The 22,977-nt window shown below is 45.0% G+C and overlaps 1 protein-coding gene across 3 annotated transcripts in view; it reads right to left on the reverse strand.

Annotated features, from left to right (window-relative positions):
• PLXNA4 (plexin A4) overlaps positions 1-22,977 on the reverse strand; it is a 970,847-nt gene that overhangs the window by 499,485 nt on the left and 448,385 nt on the right. For all 3 annotated transcript variants that reach the window (XM_029615156.1, XM_029615157.1, XM_029615158.1), the window contains exon 4: positions 19,771-19,902. In XM_029615156.1, coding sequence (XP_029471016.1) covers positions 19,771-19,902 — 132 coding nt within the window. The remainder of the gene's footprint in view (positions 1-19,770; positions 19,903-22,977) is intronic.

The raw sequence follows: 22,977 nt of genomic DNA on the forward strand, positions 1-22,977 counted from the left end.
TACAGAGGCATTATGACATTTTCCGTTTTATTCATCATTCCTTTTCTAATAATTCCCAACATTCTGTTTGCTTTTTTGACTGCCGCAGCACACTGAACCGACGATTTCAATGTGTTATCCACTATGACGCCTAGATCTCTTTCTTGGGTAGTAGCACCTAATATGGAACCTAACATTGTGTAACTATAGCATGGGTTATTTTTCCCTAAATGCATCACCTTGCACTTATCCACATTAAATTTCATCTGCCATTTTGATGCCCAATTTTCCAGTCTCACAAGGTCTTCCTGCAATTTATCATAATCTGCTTGTGATTTAACTATTCTGAACAGTTTTGTATCGTCCGCAAATTTGATTACCTCATGTGTCGTATTTCTTTCCAGATCATTTATAAATATATTGAAAAGTAAGGGTCCCAATACAGATCCCTGAGGCACTCCACTGCCCACACCCTTCCACTGAGAAAATTGCCCATTTAATCCTACTCTCTGTTTCCTGTCTTTTAGCCAGTTTGCAATCCACGAAAGGACATTGCCACCTATCCCATGACTTTTTACTTTTCCTAGAAGCCTCTCATGAGGAACTTTGTCAAATGCCTTCTGAAAATCTAAGTACACTACATCTACCAGTTCACCTTTATCCACATATTTATTAACTCCTTCAAAAAAGTAAAACAGATTTGTGAGGCAAGACTTGCCTTGGGTAAAGTCATGCTGACTTTGTTCCATTAAATCATGTCTTTCTATATGTTCTGTGATTTTGATGTTTAGAACACTTTCCACTATTTTTCCTGGCACTGAAGTCAGGCTAACCGGTCTGTAGTTTCCCGGATCGCTCCTGGAGCCCTTTTTAAATATGGGGGTTACATTAGCTATCCTCCAGTCTTCAGGTATAATGGATGATTTTAATGATAGGTTACAAATTTTTACTAATAGGTCTGAAATTTCATTTTTTAGTTCCTTCAGAACTCTGGGGTGTATACCATCCGGTCCAGGTGATTTACTACTCTTCAGTTTGTCAATCAGGTCTACCACATCTTCTAGGTTCACCGTGATTTGATTCAGTCCATCTGAATCATTACCCATGAAAACCTTCTCCAGTACGGGTACCTCCCCAATATCCTCTTCCGTAAACACCGAAGCAAAGAAATCATTTAATCTTTCCGCGATGGCCTTATCTTCTCTAAGTGCTCCTTTAACCCCTCGATCATCTAACGGTCCAACTGACTCCCTCACAGGCTTTCTGCTTCGGATATATTTTAAAAAGTTTTTACTGTGAGTTTTTGCCTCTACGGCAACTTCTTTTCAAATTCTCTCTTAGCCTGTCTTATCAATGTCTTACATTTAGCTTGCCAATGTTTATGCATTATCCTATTTTCTTCTGTTGGATCCTTCTTCCAATTTTTGAATGAAGATCTTTTGGCTAAAATAGCTTCTTTCACCTCCCCTTTTAACCATGCCGGTAATCGTTTTGCCTTCTTTCCACCTTTCTTAATGTGTGGAATACATCTGGATTGTGCTTCTAGGATGGTATTTTTTAACAATGACCACGCCTCTTGCACACTTTTTACTTTTGTAGCTGCTCCTTTCAGTTTTTTTCTATTTTTCTCATTTTATCAAAGTTTCCCTTTTGAAAGTTTAGCACGAGAGCCGTGGATTTGCTTACTGTCCCCCTTCCAGTCATTAAATCAAATTTGATCATATTATGATCGCTATTGCCAAGCAGCCCCACCACCGTTACCTCTCTCACCAAATCCTGTTCTCCAATGAGAATTAGATCTAAAATTGCTCCCTCTCTCGTCGGTTCCTGAACCAATTGCTCCATAAAGCTATTATGTATTCCATCCAGGAACTTTATCTCTCTAGCGTGTCCGATGATACAATTACCCAGTCAATATTGGGATAATTGAAGTCTCCCATTATTACTACACTACCAATTTGATTAGCTTCCCTAATTTCTCTTAGCATTTCACTGTCCGTCTCACCATCTTGACTAGGTAGATGGTAGTATACGCCTATCACTATAGTCTTCCCCAACACACAAGGGATTTCTACCCATAAAGATTCAATTGTGCATTTAGTCTCATGCAGGATGTTTATCCTATTGGACTCTATGCCATCCCGGATATAAAGCACCACCTTGCCTCCCAGATGATCCTCTCTATCATTGTGATATAATTTGTACCCCGATATAGCACTGTCCCATTGGTTATCCTCTTTCCACCATGTCTCAGAGATGCTAATTAAGTCTATGTCATCACTCACTGCTATACATTCTAATTTTCCCATCTTACTTCTTAGACTTCTGGCATTAGTATACAAACATTTCAAAGTTTGTTTTTTGTTTGTATTTTCATTCTGCTTTTTAATTGATAGGGATAAGTTAGAATTTTTTAGCTCAGGTGAGTTTTTAGTTACAGGCACTTGGACTACTTTTCTTATTATTGGAACCTCACTGTCGGGATGCCCTAATTCTAATGCATCATTAGTATCCTTTGTAGATACCTCTCTCCAAACCATTCGCTGCTGAGCGACTGTCGGCTTTCCCCTTTGTTCTAGTTTAAAAGGAGGAGAGGAAAAGAAAGCGAAGAAGTTGGCGATGAGATGAGAAATCCCAAACTCCATTAAGCATTTCTGCCACCTCACTATCTTCACAATCTGTAATCCGGGTCGTGTCAAGTGCCGTTTTTAACCAAACCCCCTCTGATGTTCCACTTGCAGTGGGGCCTGACGACAGAGCTCAGGCATCCTGCAAAAAGGACTTCAGGCAGCTGAAAGTCACAAGCGGCACTAAGCCTGCAATTCAGGGCAGGCTCAGGTGGAAGCCAGCGCCTTACGCCGCCTAAATCCCTGCTTTTTAACACGGCTCCGAGAGAATTTTCTCTTAGGGGGGGTAAGCACGCTGGGTGAGAAGTGTAAATTCCACCTCTGGATGTCACAGGCTAGAAAACTCCTACTGTCAGAGTGACCAAGGACCAGGGGCTGACGTGAATGGGGTTTAGCAAATCTAAATCAAGACTAAAGAAATAGCGATGGATAAAAGGTGGCATCTTTAACGCCAACTACTGAAATCCTGAGGTTGTTTGCAAAATCCCAATAAAGTATTACAGAATGGAAACCCTGGATCTGTTTCTCACACAAAGGACTGGTATATTACTGACACTGCCCCCCCCCCCCCCCCCGGCCGCCTAAGGATGGAGCATTATCTGCCCCTCCCTAATGCAATGGAAAAGCTCAGGGACATTTCTCAGGACAAGAGTATATTCCGCTCAGAATAACGGAATCCACTTAACAGAATGATCTGCTTGGCTTACAGTCCCAGCGCACTGAGCACAATTACTGCGGTCACGGAAAGGCAAACTGCCACACGTGCAGTGCCGGTCAGATTAGGCAGTGTCCAGGCCACCAGGTCAGACTCAGAGGGAGAGTCCTAGATTTGGCATCCCTCTCTCATCAAGCCATTTATAAAAGCACCACTGCCGCCCCCTCCCCCCGCGACAGGGGCAGGCGCGGCACCATCCCGCACTGCTTTGCCCGCCAGCGACGGGCTGTACAGGTACCCTCCACAGATGGCACAGAACAAACAGGCTGCCCATGCCACATGATCGACGGCCAATGGTGACACTGTAGTTCACAGCAGATAAAGACCAACAGTCCATCAAGTCTGTCCACAGTGGCCTATGCTTACGCCGCTCTGTTCACGTTACCCCCCCCATACAAAAATATTACATCTAAAGTTAACACAATTTATCTTAGTTCTTCAATCCTATTCTCTAGCCTCTAAGGATTCACAGTGTTTATCCCATGCTCTCTTGAATTCCAATACTCTTCGCCATCTTTTTCCATGAGGGCATTCCAGACATCTATCACTCTCTGTAACAAAATATTTTTGATGTTGGCTCTTAGTCATCCCCCCTGGAGTTGCATTTCATGACCCCCTAGTTCTACAGTTTCCTTTCCAACAAAAAAGGGTAGAGGTTTGTGCATCATTAACACCTTGCAGGTATCTGAAGGTCTGTATCGTATCTCCCCTGCACCTCTTCTTTTCCAGGGTAGACATATTCAGATCCTTCAGCCTCTCTCTATAGGTCTTCCAATACAGACCCAACACCATCTTGGTCGCCTCCTCCGGACTGCTTCCAACCTGTCTATCATTCTGGAGACATGATCTCCAGAACTGAACACAGTTGGCCAGGTAAGGCCTCACCTAAGATCTGTACAAGGGCATGAATTCCTCTCTCTCACTATGCAGCCCAGCATCCGTCTGGCTTTAGCCACCGCCTTGTCACATTGCTTCATTGCCTTCAGATCTCCAGACAAAATCACCCCAAGGTCTCTCACCCTCAACTACTACAGCTCATTGGGATTACAGCTCCCCAGATGCAGTACTCTACACTTCTTGGCACTGAATCCCAGCTGCCAAATCTTCAACCACTCTTCAAGTCTTCTTAAATCTCTCTTCATTCTCTCTACTCCTTTACACGTGTCCACTCTGCTACAGAGCTTGGTATCATTAGCAAAAAGACAAACTTTTCCTTCACTCATGAAGAAATTGAACAGAACCGGTCCCAAAACTGTTCTTTATGGCACACCACAGTGTTCTCTCTTCAGAAAAGGTCCCATTTACCATTGCACGTCATCTCCAATCAATCAATTTGTAATCCATTCTACCACCTTGTTACCGACTCCCAGACGTCCCATTTCAATCTCGAGCCTCCTAAGCAGAACCGTACCAAAAGCAGTACTGGAGTTTGAGTGAAACACATTGAGTGATCTAATTCTCCAGTCACCCAATCAAAAGAATCAATCAGATTTGTTTGGCAGCACCTTCCTCTGCTGAAACCATGTTGCCGACCTTTTACAATAGTCAAATCTGTTTTAAAACTAAGAACTCCTTTCCTGAATCCACATCAACTATTTGTGCTGCATTCAGGATGTCCCTGCATGTGCAGGACACTAATGAGGGCCAACACAAAAGCATCACCAATTTAGTGGGGGTCACACAGGTGGGGGACTTGGCAAAGCTTTAAAGACTAGAATATTTTTCAGAATGGAATACAAATTAAAATCAAAAAGAGAAAAATACAGCGGTGGTGCTCATGTTAACTGAAATCTAAACATTGGTTTTTTCACCAAACGTTTCTTTTTCAGTGGTTGCAGGGGGTGATTCGGGAAACTATAGCCTGGTGATCCTGACTTCAATGCTAGGAAAAATCATGGAAACTATTCTGAAGAAAAAAAAAAACACAGAACAAAATAGATAGCCATGGTTTAATGGGACACAGCCAGCAAGGATTTACCCAAGGCAAGTCTTGCCTAACAAATCTGCTGCATTTTTTTGAAGGGGTTAATAAACATGTGGATAAAGGCGAACCGATAGGTGTGGTGTATTTGGATTTTCAGAAGGCATTTGATAAAGTCCCTCATGAGAGGCTTCTAGGAAAAATAAAAAGTCATGGGATAGGAGGCGATGTCCTTTCGTGGATTATAAACTGGTTAAAAGACAGGAAACAGAGAGTAGGATTAAATGGACAATTTTCTCAGTGGAAAAGGGTAAACAGTGGAGTGCCTCAGGGATCTGTACTTGGACCGGTGCTTTTCAATATATTTATTTTATTTATTTATTTAAAAGTTTTTATATACCGCACTGTGGGATAGGAGGAGATATCCTTTCATGGACTATAAACTGGTTAAAAGACAGGAAACAGAGAGTAGGATTAAATGGTCAATTTTCTCAGTGGGAAAGGGTCAACAGTGGAGTGCCTCAGGGATCTGTACTTGGACCGGTGCTTTTCAATATATTTATTTTATTTATTTATTTAAAAGTTTTTATATACCGCACTATGGGATAGTAGTCTATTCATCTTAGCGGTTTACATATTAAAACAAACACAATATCATAACATACAGCAAATTACATACATTATAATTACCTTGCAACAGTTAATAATAAATATCAGTGGATATAAAAATAGTATTAGAAGATTCATTCAGATATTTTATATGCACAGGTGAATAAGTACATTTTTACTGCTTTTTTAAATTCATTATGGCTTACTGTTAATTGGATATATTCGGGAAATGAGTTCCATAGAATAGGTCCTGCGACAGAAAAGGCTCGTTTTCTGGTCAATGCCAAACTTGCAAATTTTATCGTTGGGATTTCCAGCATGCATTTGTCCATAGATCTAAGCTGTCTATTGGGTTTGTATAGTCTCAACATTGAACATAGCCAAATTGAATTAGGATTATGTATTAAATTATAGATCATAGACAGAATTTTGTATGAAATGCGGAATGATATTGGAAGCCAATGTAAATGGTATAGTAAAGGTGTAATATGGTCTCTACGTGAAGCATTGCTTAGCATACCGGCTGTTGCATTCTGCACAAGTTGCAGCGGTTGTAATGAGCATTGAGGCAAACCAAAATATAATGCATTGCAGTAGTCCAGTGTGGTCAGTATCAAAGCCTGGGTAACAAGACGGAAATCATTTGGTAGTAATAGTGGTTTAATTTTCTTCAACATGTGTATTTTGAAAAAAGATTTTTTCACTACTTCAGAAATGTTTTTGGATAATGATAATCGAGAATCAATGATCATTCCTAAATTTTTTGCGTGCGGTTTGATAAGTATATGTTGGTTTTCAAATATGAAAGATTGGGGTGGTTGATGAATTGAGTCAGGAACTGTAGATAAATAAATCAATTCTGTTTTAGTAGTATTTAACTTTAGTCTGTTATGTGATAGCCATGTTTTTATTGTTGATAAATAAAGATGTAGTAAAGAAAATGTTTTTGACCAAGAATCGGCAACTGGAACTATAAATTGTATATTGTCTGCATAAATTTTGAAGTTTAGGCTTAATCCTGCTAGAAGACGACATAACGGTAAGAGATAGATGTTAAATAGTAGAGCGGAAAGAGCTGAACCTTGAGGCACACCTGTTTTGGTTGTGTACCAGTCTGATTTGTATTTACCCATCGTGATTTATAAATGATCTGGAAAGGAATACGACGAGTGAGGTTATCAAATTTGCAGATGATACAAAATTATTCAGAGTAGTTAAATCACAAGCGGATTGTGATACATTACAGGAGGACCTTGCAAGACTGGGAAGATTGGGCATCCACATGGCAGATGAAATTTAATGTGGATAAGTGCAAGGTGTTGCATATAGGGAAAAATAACCCTTGCTGTAGTTATACAATGTTAGGTTCCATATTAGGAACTACCACCCAGGAAAAAGATCTAGGCATCATAGTGGATAACACACTATGATGCCTAGATCTTGTGCAGCTCAGTGTGCTGCGGCAGTCAAAAAAGCAAACAGAATGTTAAGAATTATTAGGAAGGGAATGGTTAATAAAACGGAAAATGTCATAATGCCTCTGTATCACTCCATGGTGAGACTGCACCTTGAATACTGTGTACAATTCTGGTCGCCGCATCTCAAAAAAGATATAGTTGCGATGGGGAAGGTACAGAGAAAGGCGACCAAAATGATAAAGGGGATGGAACAGCTCCCCTATGAGGAAAGGCTGAAGAGGTTAGGGCTGTTCAGCTTGGAGAAGATTCGACCGAGAAGGATATGATAGACGTTTATAAAATCATGAAAGGACTTGAACGGTTAAATGTGAATTGGTTATTTACTCTTAAAGATAATATAAGTACTAGGGGGCACTCCATGAAGATAGCAAGTAGCATATTTAAAATAAAATCAGAGAAAAATTTTTTCACTCAATGCACAATTAAGCTCTGGAATTCACTGCCAGAGGATGTGGTTAAGGCAGTTAACATAGCTGGGTTTAAAAATGTTTGGATAACTTCCTGGAGGAGAAGTCCATAAACTGCTATTAATCAAGTTGAATTAGGGAATAGCCACTGCTCTATTACTAGCTTTAGTAGCATGGGATCTATTTAATATTTGAGTACTTGCCAGGTACTTATAAACTGTGTTGACCACTGTTGGAAATAGGATGCTGGGCTTGATGGACCCTCAGTCTGACCCAGTATGGCAACTTCTTTTGTGAGCGAGTGGCTAGATGTAGTGCTAAAGAACCTTCTATACCTATGTCAAGGACTCGGGTTGAAAATGAAAGAGAATCATTACCCTTGATGGGTAGTCTATGTGAAGTTCTGTTCCCAGTGAGATAGAGTCGCACACTGGTATCCGCTGGCAGTCCTAGCAGAGTGCAAAGGCTGAAGAGTTATATGGAAAATGAATTACCCTCACAGCCTGGGCACCAGTCCATCCCGAGCAGCAACGAGGCGCCCCTGTTATCAGCACCGGGGAAGCTAGGACTGTCGCCACCTGCGCTGTACCTATTCTGTGGCTTCTGAAGCTCGTGTTTCCAGGCTGGCATTTGATACTATTCATAAGCACCGAATGAAGGCAGTGCTGAAATCGTACATGCGTTTGGTCTCTGTCCCCAGCACAGTGCCCCTCTCTCTCACGTTCACATGTGGAAATCTGAGATACCAGGGGGAATATTGGCATTCTCTGAAATCACTCCGACAGAAACCTAAAGACAGAAATGCCAGAGAAATACAGCGGGAGGGCCCTGAGCTGGTTTTCCGTCACCCGCTCGTTCAGTGGCAGGAAGACACCTTGGCTCTCACAACTCACCTGGGTCTGCTCAATTGTGCGTTTTTATTTATTAACTTAAAGATAAAGACAGATAAATTAGAGCATATTAGAAATTAGGAGCACATGTGCTTCCTGCCTACTCGACACAGACTACAGTAAAGCCTGCAACATTTTATTTATGAATTCCTCAATTTACCCAAACTCAGGATTTGGAAAAATGTTTCATAGAAAAATATTTTCTGACTTCAGCAAAGGTGGGTCGGGCCCTATGGCCAAAGTCATACCCTTGGCCAAGGGGGCTGAAATAAGAGACTGCTGCTGCTTCAAAGGGGGAAGTAAGAGAGAGAGAAAGCCAGACAGAGCAAGTCAGTATGTGAGAGTGAAAGAAAGTATGTGTGTGAGGATAGAGAGTGGGTGTGTGTGTGTGAGGATAGAGAGCGTGTGTGTGAGGATAGAGAGCAAGTCAGTATGTGAGAGTGAAAGAAAGTATGTGTGTGAGGATAGAGAGCGTGTGTGTGTGTGTGAGGATAGAGAGCGTGTGTGTGAGGATAGAGAGCAAGTCAGTATGTGAGAGAGAGAAAGTATATGTGTGAGGATAGAGAGCATGTCTGTATGTGAGAGAAAGTATACGTGTGAGGATAGAGAGCATGTCTGTATGTGAGAGAAAGTATACGTGTGAGGATAGAAAGCATGTCTGTATGTGAGAGTGAGAGAAAGTATACGTGTGAGGATAGAAAGCATGTCTGTATGTGAGAGTGAGAGAAAGTATATGTGTGAGGTTAGAGAGCATGTGTGTGTATGTGTATGTGAGGATAGAGAGTATGTGTGTGAGTATGTGAGGATAGAGAGCGTGTGTGTGGGTGTGTGAGAGAGAGAGAGTGCTTGTGTATGTCAGAGAAAGAGCGAGTGTGTGTACAACAATCTCTCTTCCTCTCTGCCTGCTAATCCATGACAATTTCAGGGCATCTGGAAATCAAAAGTTCCCAGATAAGGATCACGGGGGATTTTTTAAAAAATCCTTATTACTTTTAATTGTTGGGTATTATTTGACGTGTCTTTTTTGAAATATTTTATTGGTGTTTGGGAAATTTTTATGTACATTTTAATTACTGAATTTTGTTCTATTCATTACTTTTAAATTATTCTTTTTATTGGTATGGTTTTACTAATTTGGTTTTATGAGGAATGTTAATGTTTCTGTTTTTGTTGCAGTGCATACAGAATTTGGCTTGTTGCAGTTTCCAGTTCAGTTTTTGTCTGTACATTTCTATTTGTACTGTATGGTCTCTTTATTCTATATTTGAGGGTCTATCTATGCTTTGCATGTGTGACTGACGTGAGTTATTCCATTAGTGTGTAGTTTCTATGTAGGGATCTATAGCAACTTGGCTTGTTCTGTTTTCCTAATAGGGGGTGTATTGGTGTTTTAGGCCTGGTGTAATATTTGCAGTGTTAACTTTCATAAGTAGCGTTGTTGCAGTTTGAGTGCTGGCAGTTAGTGTTGTTTTGATACAGAAAGTTTATTGCATTGTACTTCTGTTTTCTTGAGGCTCTCTGAGGGTCATGCCCATGCCCAAGATGCATTACAGTAGGCCTAATACCGTATGGGTTCCAAGTGTCTTTTCCTTTTTCACAGCGTTTTCTGCCTGGCACCACAAAAGTGCATGTAAATATAATATACACATTGTAAGGGATATTTTTACCGCAGAAGACTGTGCCTTAAATGTCCTTTTTCATGCAACATCTGTTATTATAAATGTGTGAGAGGAGGATGTGATGGGGTGGGCGGTGCCTAACAATCTTGCAACGGCCGTAGGCATTGCTGTACAATGAATCTCCCAACCTGTGGGGCTATGTGTTCTGCAACGGGTGAGGGCGCAGTTTTTCACCTGGCTATGGCCTCCACCTGTGGCCCTTCCAGGCCTCTCTCCTGTTCGTTTTCAGCCTCAGATGGGATGACCTCTTCTCTCTCGTTGGCTGCGGGTGGGATGGGCTGCACCCTGGTTTCTCTTTCCTGTCTTCAGCCATAAGCAGGATGGCGCTCTAGGAAGCACCGGCCCTGTTTCTCGGTCACGCTGAAAGACACTCCCGATCCAGCCACATGCATGCCTTTTCTCCCTTCTTTCTCTTTAGTTTCAGTACTAAAAAGAGTTTTTTTCTATTTTAGGGCAATTCATTTAGGACTTTTTCCCATTCAGTACTTACGGCAGAGGTCTCCAAAGTTGGTCCAACCCAGTTGGAATTTCAGGATTGCCACTATGACAAAGAGCAAACCTCTGTAAGGGTTACTTCGCTCCCTTGCCAATTGTTTTACCTTTTTCCAGCTATAAGAGTAGGGTTTGGCAGTTTTAAGCCCAGCCCTAAGACGGGATTGGTCAAGCTCCCCCTATATAAAGTGGGTGAAGCAGGTTTAAAGGTGCGGTTGGATGTGATTTGCTTTTTGGGAGGGGGAGGAGTGATTTTTATGGCTGTGCCAAAGGAAAAGGGCTTTGCCCAGTTTGAGAAGAGACGTGGACTTTTGGGTTTTTTTGTCTTAAGAGACTTGGTTGTTTTCTTGCCCTACTCCTAGCTCAGTAGGGCAAAACACCCCTCGTCACAAGGTCTGAAAAGCAGGACCTGCCTGCCCCGGAAGGTGCCAGGGAGGGCGCATTAGAAGGGACTCACAATCATGACAAAATCAGCCATCAGAAACCTTTCAGCCTTTGTGACCTGAAGACTTCCTCGTGACCAGGACCAGATGCATTCCCCCTGAAGCAGAGTGGTCAAAGCATGGGTTCACGTTGGATCTTGCCATTGGAATGAGTGTGCGGAACGTTCATTGGCAAATAAGTATTATTATTTTTCAAAAATGTGACCTTTAAATTGGAGCACTGGCTTATTAAGTACTTTTTGGATTACTTTTTGAACACTAAAAGAACACATCTGAATTTGAACTTTTGGACTGATGATTATAATCCCAAACCCTTACAAATTCACCTAATTGTTTGGATCTAATGGATGATGGCACTTCTATAATTATTAACCTTTTCTTCTATTCCATACCCAGGCTTCATCCCTAGAAGCCCCAAATAAATAACAAAAATAGGAACAGGCATAGAGACACCCACACAAAATCCACACCCTAAAGTGGTGGCTACGGGTTTTATACTCTGAAGACTCCACCATTTCCGTCTGCCACACAGGGGAGCTAAACTCAACCATCTACTAGTTCTGCTCACCCTGCCTGAAATGGGACAACCCTCTTAAAGGAGATCTGTATATGCAGGAGATCTGTTTGCATACAATAGAGGCAGTGTAGGCAAAGAGAGCTTCATGTATATCCATTCTTGTAATCCTGAAAACCCAACTGGATGGCGGCCCTCCAGGACCAAGTTTGGGGAACCCCTGGTCTATAGGAAAAGACTTTGGTGAAATCAGGCCCTTTGCATCTATGGGGACAATGAAGGGGGAAAGTTGTTTTGTTTTGTTTTTTTAAATAAAGCCCATAGATCACTATGCTTGCCCTGGGATGAAGCATATTAGCCATAAAGGAGGTAAAAGTGGTTTTGCAAACCTCCGTTAGTCATGTAGTCACTACTGATTCATCTCTCCAGCATTCAAGACCGTTAACAACATCCCCTGAGGGAGAGGGACTTTCAGCATTTGCATAACGTCCTTAACCTGGAAGCCTTACAGAACTGGCACACAACAACAGAAGCAGTACGACGGCAACTGAAGAAGGAAATCAGCGAGAGGTAGGGAGGCAGGCAGAAGGTAACATCGGAAGAAACCGGGCGTCAGGACGGGCCATTCTGAAAAGGCGCTGACTCTGAGGGGTTGCAGTGGGACATCGCGGCTCACCGGAAGGTTCCAGCAACCAGGGCCGCACGAGAAAGGGAGCGAGGCAGAGATGCACATCTCAGGTGCGTTTCCACGTGCCTTTGCAACAGCACAACCTGCATACTTTACTCCACTTAACAAATGTTTAATTTAAATATGTATTTGTAAAGTTTTGCTGCATATTTTAAGTAAATCATGTATATAGAATAAACAGGATAATGTGGGTAATTTATGAACAGTATGAAGAGTAAATAGGAAAAATGATCACTATTTGCTGAAAACTGAGTAATGAAGAACTGCCATGCATTTGTGTTAAGAATATTACTGTCAAGAATAGGAAATAGTGAGTTCCAAAATTCAATCTAGCTTTTTCTAATATTTTTTTTTCTTAATATGCCAACGTGAAAGAACATAGCTCTGATGCCTCAGCAGGAAGGCAGCCATCATCACATTGTAAGAACACAAGCTAAATGCAGGCGCCGCAGCCTCCTACCGGGGTCATTGTGGTGTTCATTTTATGGTAATAATCCTTCCAAAACATGTTCCATGCTAGCTCTCCTTTAAACTAACTTCACTCATTCCCGTCACGGGAGTCAGGAAGCTTCTGCAGACCCGGGAGCTGCGCAGCGTGCGCCGAGCTTTCTCCAAACCTAAACCGATCCCGTCGCTATCCCAGAAGCAATGATTTCTCTGGGCGCCTATGTTATGCAGACCTACGTCCTGGAGCTTTTCAAGACTGCAACTTGCCAGGTCACACATAATTTGTAAGTGGGTGAAAAGGTTTATTTAGATTTATATTCTGCTTTTTGCACTTCAAAGTGATTTACATTCAGAAACTGTAGGTATTTCCCTATCCCCAGAGAGCTTACAATCTTTCAGGCCGATACAGAAAAAGTCCCGGCGCACGCACAGGCCACTTTCCTGGGTGCGCAATTCAGGAGGGTGGCCTATGCAAATTAGGGCCCGCGGTAAAAAGAGGCGCTAGGGACACTAGCGCGTCCCTAGCGCCTCCTTTTGGACAGGAGCGGCGGCTGTCAGCGGGTTTGACAGCAGACGCTCAATTTTGCCGGCGTCTGTTCTCGAGCCCGCTGACAGCCACTGGTTCGGAAACCGGACGCCGGCAAAATTGAGCATCTTGTTTTCAACCCGCGAGCCGATTTTACATTTTTTTATTTTTTTGACTATTTTTAACTTTTGGGACCATCGACTTAATATCGCCATAATATTAAGTCGGAGGGTGCACAGAAAAGCAATTTTTTCTGCTTTTCTGTACACTTTCCCGGTGCTGGCAGAAATTAACGCCAGCCTTTGGGCAGGCGTTAATTTCTGAAAGTAAAATGTGCGGCTTGGCTGCACATTTTACTTACTGAATTGCGCGGGAATACCTAATAGGGCCATCAACATGCATTTGCATGTTGCGGGCGCTATTAGGTTCGGGGGGGTTGGACGCGCGTTTTGGATGCGCTATTACCTCTTACTGAATAAGGGGTAAAGCTAGCGCGTCAAAAACGCGCGTCCAAATGCCGGCTAACAGTGCGCACTGTACTGTATCGGCCTGTAAGTCTATACCTGAGGCAATGGAGTGACTTGCCAAGGACATAAGGAGCAACTGTGGGACTTGAAGAACCCTGGTCTCCTGGTTTGTAGCCCACTGCTCTAACCACTAGGCAGCTCCTCCACTCCAAGGGGCCGATGCAAAAAAAAAAAGCGTGGAAAGCGGGCGCTGAAAAGTCAGCGCCGGCTTTCTTAATGCACGCATGGCGCCCGCAAGGGAGGGCGCCATGCTATATTGTAATTAGGGGGTCACGTTAGCAAGGAGGCGCTAGGGTAGCTTGCGCGACCTTAGCGCCTCCTTGCTAATGCGACTCTCACGGTTACCAGCAGTCTGCCGGTTATGAACACCAACGCCAATAAACTCAGCGTCTGTTTTCATAACTGCAGTCTGCCGGTTATACAAACCGACACCGAGCATATCGGCGTCGGTCTTCAATGCGGCCTAGCGGAGTTTTTTGGTTTTTTTAACTTTTAAAAGAAGTACAGAAGAGCAGTTTTTTCTGTTTTTCCAGTTCTTCTTTTCAATGCGCTCAGCTAATAGCTGCGCGATAAATGTGCGTCCGAGACGCACATTTATTTTTTTGCATTGGAGTGAATGAGTAATAGCCTCATTGACATGCATTTGCACGTGATGAGCGCTATCCCATTCACTCCGAGTCGGACGCGTGTTACGTAGGCGCTAATCCCCCTATTGCATTTGGGGGTGGATTAGCACCTGTTTAACCCGCGTCCTACTGCGGGTTTATACGGTGCACTCGGCTGAGCGCACTGTATTGCATCGGCCCCCAAGGTTGCTGAAATACTGCAACTTAAAGATAGCTCGATGCAATAGGGAAATAACACAAAAACAGACCTTGGACAGCAAAGAGGATCCGAAAGTTTGCAGCAGTCACTCAGGGAGCCAGAAACCCGGTGAAAAGCTGGAGAAACATTTTTCAAAAGCGAATCGTTTTTAACTATTTCCCCCCCACCCCCCGGGTAGGTGCCTTTTCAAAATGTCAGCCAAAGTTCAAGCCTAGAGCTTTCATCGCCTTGACCGACAGCTGCTTTGACCAATCTGTTTTGTTTTTTCCATTCTTGGATGAATGGACATGAGAGATGGTGGTAAGTCAGAAGCTAGGGTCACAACAGTCAGGTCTTACATGTATTCTTGGTGGCTAGGAAAGCACCCTCAGGTCTGCTCACTTGATAAATATATGTAAAGAACAAAATGATGCAAAATACAAAAAGGCACACAAGATTTTAAGTAGTAAACAGAATACAAAATGTGAGAATACTTTACTGGTAACACAACGCAGAAAGCTGAGCCAGAGAGAAAATGCCATTCATTGCAATTTCACGGCAAGCTGTATATGCAAGAAATGGAGAGAGACACCACCACAAAAAATATAAACCAAAGAGGGAAATAAGTTAATTGAAAATGGGATCTTTATGGTCTGAAAATCTCCTATGCAACGTCGGCTAACTTTATCACAGCCAGCAAATAATCTAGTTTTCTCCGGTACCAGTGGGGTTAACAGAACTCTGCAGCACACACCACATCACAAAAGGGGGGGTGTGGCTTCTGTGGCATCACGGCAGGCAGCAGCCAATCAGACGCAGTTGGCTTTGCTACAGTGCTGGGAGCAGAGCTGGCCCCAGAGCACAAGGCACCTGCTCCAAGGACGGCAGTAGCTACAATTTTTAACTAGGGAAATACTGCAAACTCATGATAGGAAGAGCTCTTCTTTACCTCAGGGATCGATCAGAAACAGGAGGGGAAAAGGGGGTGCATTTCCGTTTCCTTTGGTGCCATTTGCCAAATTAGTTCAAAGCAATCGGTTGCAGGTTTTCTCTTAGCGGGGAAAGTCCCTAAAAGACTGCAGGGCGTTTTACAGTTTAACACCCGCATGGTGCCAAGCTCTGTGGGTGGAACTTTGCCATAGTATAATTAGGGACCTTCTTTTATTTCTCCTGGGAATTTCAGTATTATAACAAAAAAAAAAAAATCTGGAAAAGGGACTATTCCATTTATTTTCCTGTGTGTTATAACAAAGTTATTTTTCCACTGATTTCTTTTATCGTTATAATATTGAAATTCCCAGGAATAATAAAAGAACTGAAAATGAAGGTCCCTGAGTGTGAAACACTAAATCTCCACAGAAGAGGGTAAAGGGGAAAACCATTATAGCTCTGCCACAGGGTTTGCCGCTCAGAAAGGCTGGGCCACGCCCTCAGCAATGAAAGTGAATGAGTGAGATATCTCTGCTCCCTTATGAATATTCGTACAGAAAGCAAAAGGATGGGCGATGAACGAGAGAGAGAGAGAGAGAGAGCTGCAAAATAAGATGCAAAGCCCTCTTCAAGGAAGTTACTACTACAGCAGTAATTCTGATTCCAAATGCTAGCCCAGGATAAAGCTGTCAGGGTGGCTTATGGCAGGCCTGGAGTACAATAGCCACAATGACACAATGTGTAAGACAGATTTCCATGCACCGCTTCCACCGTAGGCAAATCTATCCCATGGATTATTCATTGGGAATATCCTGACAACCAGACAGGCTAGGGGATACCCAGGTCCAGAGAGTGAAAGACGCTGGCTTGTGGGTCTCAGAGATGCTGCAGATTAGATGCTGGAAATCAGATGCTTCTGTGAGCGTTCCCTACTAATTATAACACCTTTCACTGGTCCAATTTAAGAATCATTCAAAGAGACTGACTGGTGCCTAAGGCAAGTAAACAGGTAGTAAACCGGGGACATAAGAAGGGCCTTCCTACAGGTCTGTGTCTTCTGATGAGGCCAAGGAGTGACCTACCTGCTCTCAAAAGCTCGTTTACAGCTACATCCTTGGATAATTCTTATGCCGGGCTAGACAAAGGTACCACAGCCCACGCAGAGTCCAGTCCTTCCAAGATCAACATGGAGACTGGACCTCTCCCGGCTCTAATCTGCGCGAAAACCATGCAAAGGCATGCCAGATCTATTCTGCCTTCAATAACCGGCAAACACACTCTGCCGCGTTTTCGTAAAACATTTCTGAATCGTGTCCCTTCTGCATTCACAATCGGTATGGCAACCAGATTTAAAAAAAAAAAAAAAGAGTCTTCAGCAAGCGTAGATCTTGCCAGTAAAGAGACTCGTACCGTCCCTCCATTATTCACTTATAACAGGAAACGCTCTCTCTATGCCGAGGCCATGGCTCTGAAGAAAAGCTTCAGAAGGAAATTGGACTTTGGGAAACATTGATCATAGCAGGAAATTCACCGTGCACTATGCACACAGCGGCCTCTTGACTGCTGGGCTAGCCAAAGTGTTTTGAGTTGGCGTGCGGCCTCGGGATTTGCACATGCCCGCCCGTTGCTCACCCGAGGAGGGGGGATGATATTCATGAGCAAGGTAATGGAGGCTGCTGACGCTAGATCATGCCTCCTAATCTTTCCATCTAACAGAAAAATTGGCCGCGACACGCAGAGAGCCGAGGAGGGGGGGACCAGCAAGGCTGGGGGAAGGAATGGCATCTACTCAGCAGAATAAAAGAGAGAAAAATAAATTGCACCGGGCCCGCATCTGAACGAGTATGATTTAAAAACACGAATGCGCACCGTGGGCACAAGCCAGAGGAAAAAAAAAAAAGGAGCCGATGTTTGTTTCTTTGCAAAAAAACAGATATTCGTCAAGCTTTGGCTAAGAGGCGATAAAGTTGCAATCTGAGCCTCTCTGTTGAATGGTTGTAGTGGATCCGAACAGAGGCGTCCGTGTTGCCCTTTGCACAGAAGGTGCTTTTCCCCCCCAACGCCAGCGTAAAGCAGCGGCATCGCGATTATCATTCTTCGCAATCCTGACCCGATTAACCATCAATAAGGGATTGCACCCTCTCCCTTCCGCAGGGCCCGGCGGAAGGGAGAGGGTGCAATCTCCCTTTGTGGCCGTCCGACCCTAACAATTCAGGGGGGGCGACATCTGTGATGGGCCCAGGAGGCGAGGTCCCCCCCTCATGCTTGGTAAAATGACCCTCGTGCCCGTCCTTCTCTGTGTCGGAGCCACGGCTCGAGTCCGAGGGCACCCAGCCGTGGACGAATGCAAACAAGGTCACACCCCTTACAAGCGGCAGGCCAGGAGGGCTTCTCGAAAAGAGTCGAGCCGCGACAGATGGGCTGCGCAGGATCTGTAAACGGGCCCGCGTACTCCGGTAACAAGAGGCCTTTCGAGCACAGAGGATCACCCCTGCACCTTACAAAATAAGAGAGTCACCTGTCAGATGCACGGTCAGCACAAGGGAGGCGGTGGGGAGGGAACACTGACATTATACTTAAGTACAGCTGGGGCAACATGAGGCACAGGAGGGTAATAAGCTGCAAAGTCATCAAAAGGGTCGGTGACGGGGCCGTCCGACTCCCAAGCCAGGGGACGGACACCCTGCAGAGTCAGGCTCCACACCAACACCCACGTGAGCCGCTTCAAAGGGGCTCTTGGTGAGAGAATTGCTGCCGCGTTGGCTTGGCTTAGGCAGGAGGGCCGTGAAAACCCCCCCCCCAGCGAGCTGTCAATGGAGGCTGGCAGCAGCGACTAACAAATGCAAGCTCAAAGGAGCAGGTAAGCACCGTTGGGACAAATAAAAAAATTAAAATGCACGCGGTGGCAACGGCCGAGCAGGATTCGGACTCGAGAAAACCAGAGGCACCTCCAACGTGCAATTTATTCCTTACACCAGAAGGCTAATTCGCTAAGAGGTCCATGCTCAGCGCCACTTAGCGGGACAAGTGGTGCTATTTGAATATTCGGTCGCGTTCAGCAGCTGCCACTTAGCCGGATAACTATTAGCTGGCTAAGTGGAGGACAGAACCAGGGCACTTTGGGGATGATATTCTGCCGTAGATAGCTGGGATATTCAGTGGTGCCACCATGCCAATGAATATCCCAGCCACGTTAGCCAGATATTTTTATACGGCTAGCTTGCTGCACAGGATAATGGCGGAATATGGGCCACGGAGGAATTTTTTTTTCCCCCCTCATTCTGTGTATTTACGACTCAAGCTCTTAAGTGTCACTAAGCCATCACTGATCAGGCCGTGGTGGAGGGTATTCTGGAAATCAAGAAGTAGTCATTTGTTCACTTGAAACACTCCTGCCTGATGCTGCCTGCAGGAGTCCTTATCTGCAGAAATAACATGCCCGGTGCTTTTATACGCCAAAAGCCGTCACAGAATCTGCTTTAATACACATAAACCCATTCTCCCTGCCTTTACTTGATGCACTAATGTTCTTATTCACAAGCAAGCTCCTGGGGCCTAAAGGAAGACCACATAAAGCTATTGCCATTGTGTCCCTCTGCTGATTGCCCATTGGAAAACCAAGAGCACGGGGGAACGGCCTACCCCACCACACACACTCGAGCCATGGGCAACCTCAGCCACTAGGAAAAAGCAAAACGTTACCCTAAGCTAAATGCAATGCGATAAAACCAGGGCTGGATCTGCCTGATCAGCAGGCATGGATCAGACAGAAAACGGGGACCTTGAACATGTACGCAAAATAAGCGACAGGTGCATTAACATTCCACGTATATACACATCAGTCTGCCAATCCCAGCCCTTGTGCGCTTTCCCCATACTTCCTTGGCGGGATGGGGGGGTGGTTCATTCTTTTGGGGGGTTAACTGATATTCTGTGATGGGATTTCTACAGGCAGAGCCCCATGTAACACAACCAGAGGCCACTGAGCCACGTTCTGCTTAAGGTGGTGTGTGCCAGAGAGCGAGAGGGTCAGCCCTCACCCGTGCCACGCGGCGTGGGGTAGATGCAAACGCACTTCTCTCTTTGAAGCTTACCTGCTTCTCGGACATGAGGAAGAGGAACTCGTGGTCCACAGAGAAGGCCATGTCCCGTAAGATGGGGCCAGCGTCCACCACCTGGATTATCTCATACTGCAAGGCACCGCTGGTGGGGCTGTCCACTCGGATCTGCAAGCAAAAGAGACAGAGAGAGAGAGAGAGAGGGGGTTTACATCATTCCGTTCTCAGCTGCCTGATAATAGTTCAAAAACCTTGCCAGAGCCTGAAGCAATGGCATTTCAACTTAAAAAACTTGCTTCCTGGCTAGCTTAGTCAATTGAGCTGACTGAAGCCCTGTACGGCCACTCAGACCACTTCTCCTCTGACCATCGTGAAGCTCAGTAATGCAGAGGAAGGCAGAACAGACTCATATCTCAAGCCGCACATTTTACTTTCAGAAATTAACGCCTACCCAAAGGCTGGCTTAAATTTCTGCCGGCGCTGGGGAAGTGTACAAAAAAGCAGAAAAAAATGCTTTCTGTACACCCTCCGACTTAATATCATAGCGATAGCTAGCTGCAGATGTATCAAGCTATAGCGATATTAAGTCGGAGGCCCCAAAAGTAAAAATTAAAAAAATTAAAAATTGGCCCACGGGTCGGAAGACAGACGCTCAATTTTGCCATCGTCCGTTTTCCGAACCCGTGGCTGTCAGCGGGTTTGAGAACCGACGCCGGTAAAACTGAGCGTCGGCTGTCAAACCCGCTGACGGCCGCCGCTCCTGTCAAAAAGGAGGCGCTAGGGACGCGCTGGTGTCCCTAGCGGGCCCTAATTTGCATAGGCCACCCTCCTGAATCGCGCGCCCAGGAGAGGGGCCTGGGCGCTCGCCCGCTCTCCCGCGCGTTTTTCTGTGTCGGCCTGTAAGTTTGTACCTGTCTTCTGGGGTCATGAGAATCTTCCAAGTGCTAAAATGGGGTCAGATGGGCTAAAGGTTTGGGAAGCCCCGCCTTACAGTACAAGGGGTAATAGCCACGCGTGGCCAAACGGGTGCTAAATGGAGCGCGCACCGTACTGAATGGGCCTGCAGGGAAGGCCGCAGAGTCCCAGAGAGCTTAGCTGCAGATGTATCAAGTTAGTCTCAGCCGTCCCCTTACCTCTGGGGATGCAGGCCAGAAACCATCTCCCCGCGCAGGGGCAACGCCTGCGTGCCCGCTTCCAGGGGCCGAAACCCGCCACTTTCCCCACGGGGCCGCCCGGCTAGCAGCCAGCAAGAGCCCGCGGCTCCCTCGGCTCGGCTACGATTTCTCCGCGCCTCGCCGGGTCCCAAAAGCCCGCGCATTCCAGAGCGGCCCGCAGCGCCGCCTCCGGCTCTCCGATCCTCTTTCTAACCCCTGCTTGACCCCCCCCCCCCGCGCTAAACCGATTGATCTCGCCCCACACAAAGAGCAGGCTTTCACCGTTCCCGGGCGGCCGAAACCCCATCTCAGTGTGAACGGCCCGGTGTGTGTGCGCTGGACCTTCGCCTTGTTTGGGATCCCCGGCCAAAGAATGAACAATGAAACCCCAGAGCACAGGTGGGAAAGTGGGGGGGGGGGGGGGAGAAATTCGCCCCCCGCCCTGCTTCTAAGTTTCTGCCGCGAGAAAGGCGCCACCGCGCTTTGCCAGACTGAAAGCGTGTGCTCGTGTTTCCTGCAGGTAACAGCTCTGGCTCCCGGGATATCCACACCCCGTCTGCGCGCGCAAAAAGCGCTCATTGGCCGTGCATGTCCGGGAAACCAGAGCAGTCAGGGGCGGCCAAGCCTCGCACGCGGGAAATTTGCAGCAGTGGCCGGGTCTCGGGGGATCCCATAAAGCTCCGGTGCCCCGCTCCCGCCATCTCCCCCCACCCCTTCAGCAGGAAGCCTGCAGCACGCACTGCAGGGCTGGGCGGGAAAGCTGTGTGTCTCCGAGGTTTGTCCGTCTGCATGGAGCCCTCTCTCGGATACAGCAGGCACTAATGACTCGGAACGATCTACTCAACTTGTTTCATTACAGAAAAATAGTCTTTGAATGCTTCCTGCAGACGGGGGTAAACCTGTAGAGGCCGGCTACAAACACTGCAATCTGGTGCTCAAGCTTGTCCTTAAGGCTGACTGAGGCACTTTCAGAGAACGAAGGCTTTAGGTGTTAAGACGCTGCCCGAAGAAGGGACCTTAGCACTCCCAAAAGCTCACATCTATAAATATTCATTAGATTCAGATGGCGGAAACTTTATGGGCATGGCAATTTGTACTTGTGCTGCCAAACTAATATTATTTATTTATTTATTTTAAGTTTTTCTATACCGGCATTCACAATAGATATCGCATCATGTCGGTTTACAATTAACAAGTGGATAGGTAACAAAAAAGGTAAAAACTAATATTTATCTTAATAATAATAATAATCGTAGTAATAATAATAAAACATTAAACAAGAGAAGGCTAAGGTATGCAGTTACAATAAAACAAGGGAGTAATACAACTTGAAACAATGAACAATAATATAAAAAATGCTTAAAATAAAAGGAAAAGGAGAAAAAAATGAGGTATGATGCATTTGATTGTTGTACTGATTACTTGATACTATTTTGGGTCAAACTTATGTCAAGGAAAGCAGTACACAAGTACAGAGTGGCCCATGGAAAAGTAGCCGGCCTCCAATACCAGTGCATTAAGAGGCCGGCTACTTTTCCCTGGGCCACCCTGTATAATATTATATAAAATACAGAGCCTCCATTTCTTTTCAGCAAGTTTTTCAAAATTCTGCGCACTGATGTAGCAAATTTGCATAATTTTGTATAAAGATTCAAAGCAGTCACATTGCTATTTTTTTATGCTTGTTACCTGCCTTCAACTTGGCCTAAAGAAGGATATACATTTTTTTAAATAAATAAATAAAAAATGTAAAATATAAAAATGGCCCAGGAACAAAAATCAACAATTTATCAAGTTATGACATAGAAGTTATAAACGTAAATGTCACTTTTGAACTGAAATGGCACAATGGGCCTTTATATATTTTCTGGAGAAAGCCCTTGCTGTCTTTCCGAGTACGTAAAATGCCTCCGGCACCAGCAGTTTGTCATGCTTGGGGCTGGCTTTTAGGGTGTGCACCCACCCAGGAGGCCGGGCTCAAGGGGGAGATGCCACCACCCCCTCCCTCCATCCCACACCCTTCCAAATATGACGTCTGCAAGCAGGAGACCCGGAACACTGTGCAGGAGGAAGGAAGCTTCTGCTTGTG

Source organism: Rhinatrema bivittatum, chromosome 9 (assembly GCF_901001135.1).
Source record: "Rhinatrema bivittatum chromosome 9, aRhiBiv1.1, whole genome shotgun sequence".
NCBI lineage: Eukaryota > Metazoa > Chordata > Amphibia > Gymnophiona > Rhinatrematidae > Rhinatrema > Rhinatrema bivittatum.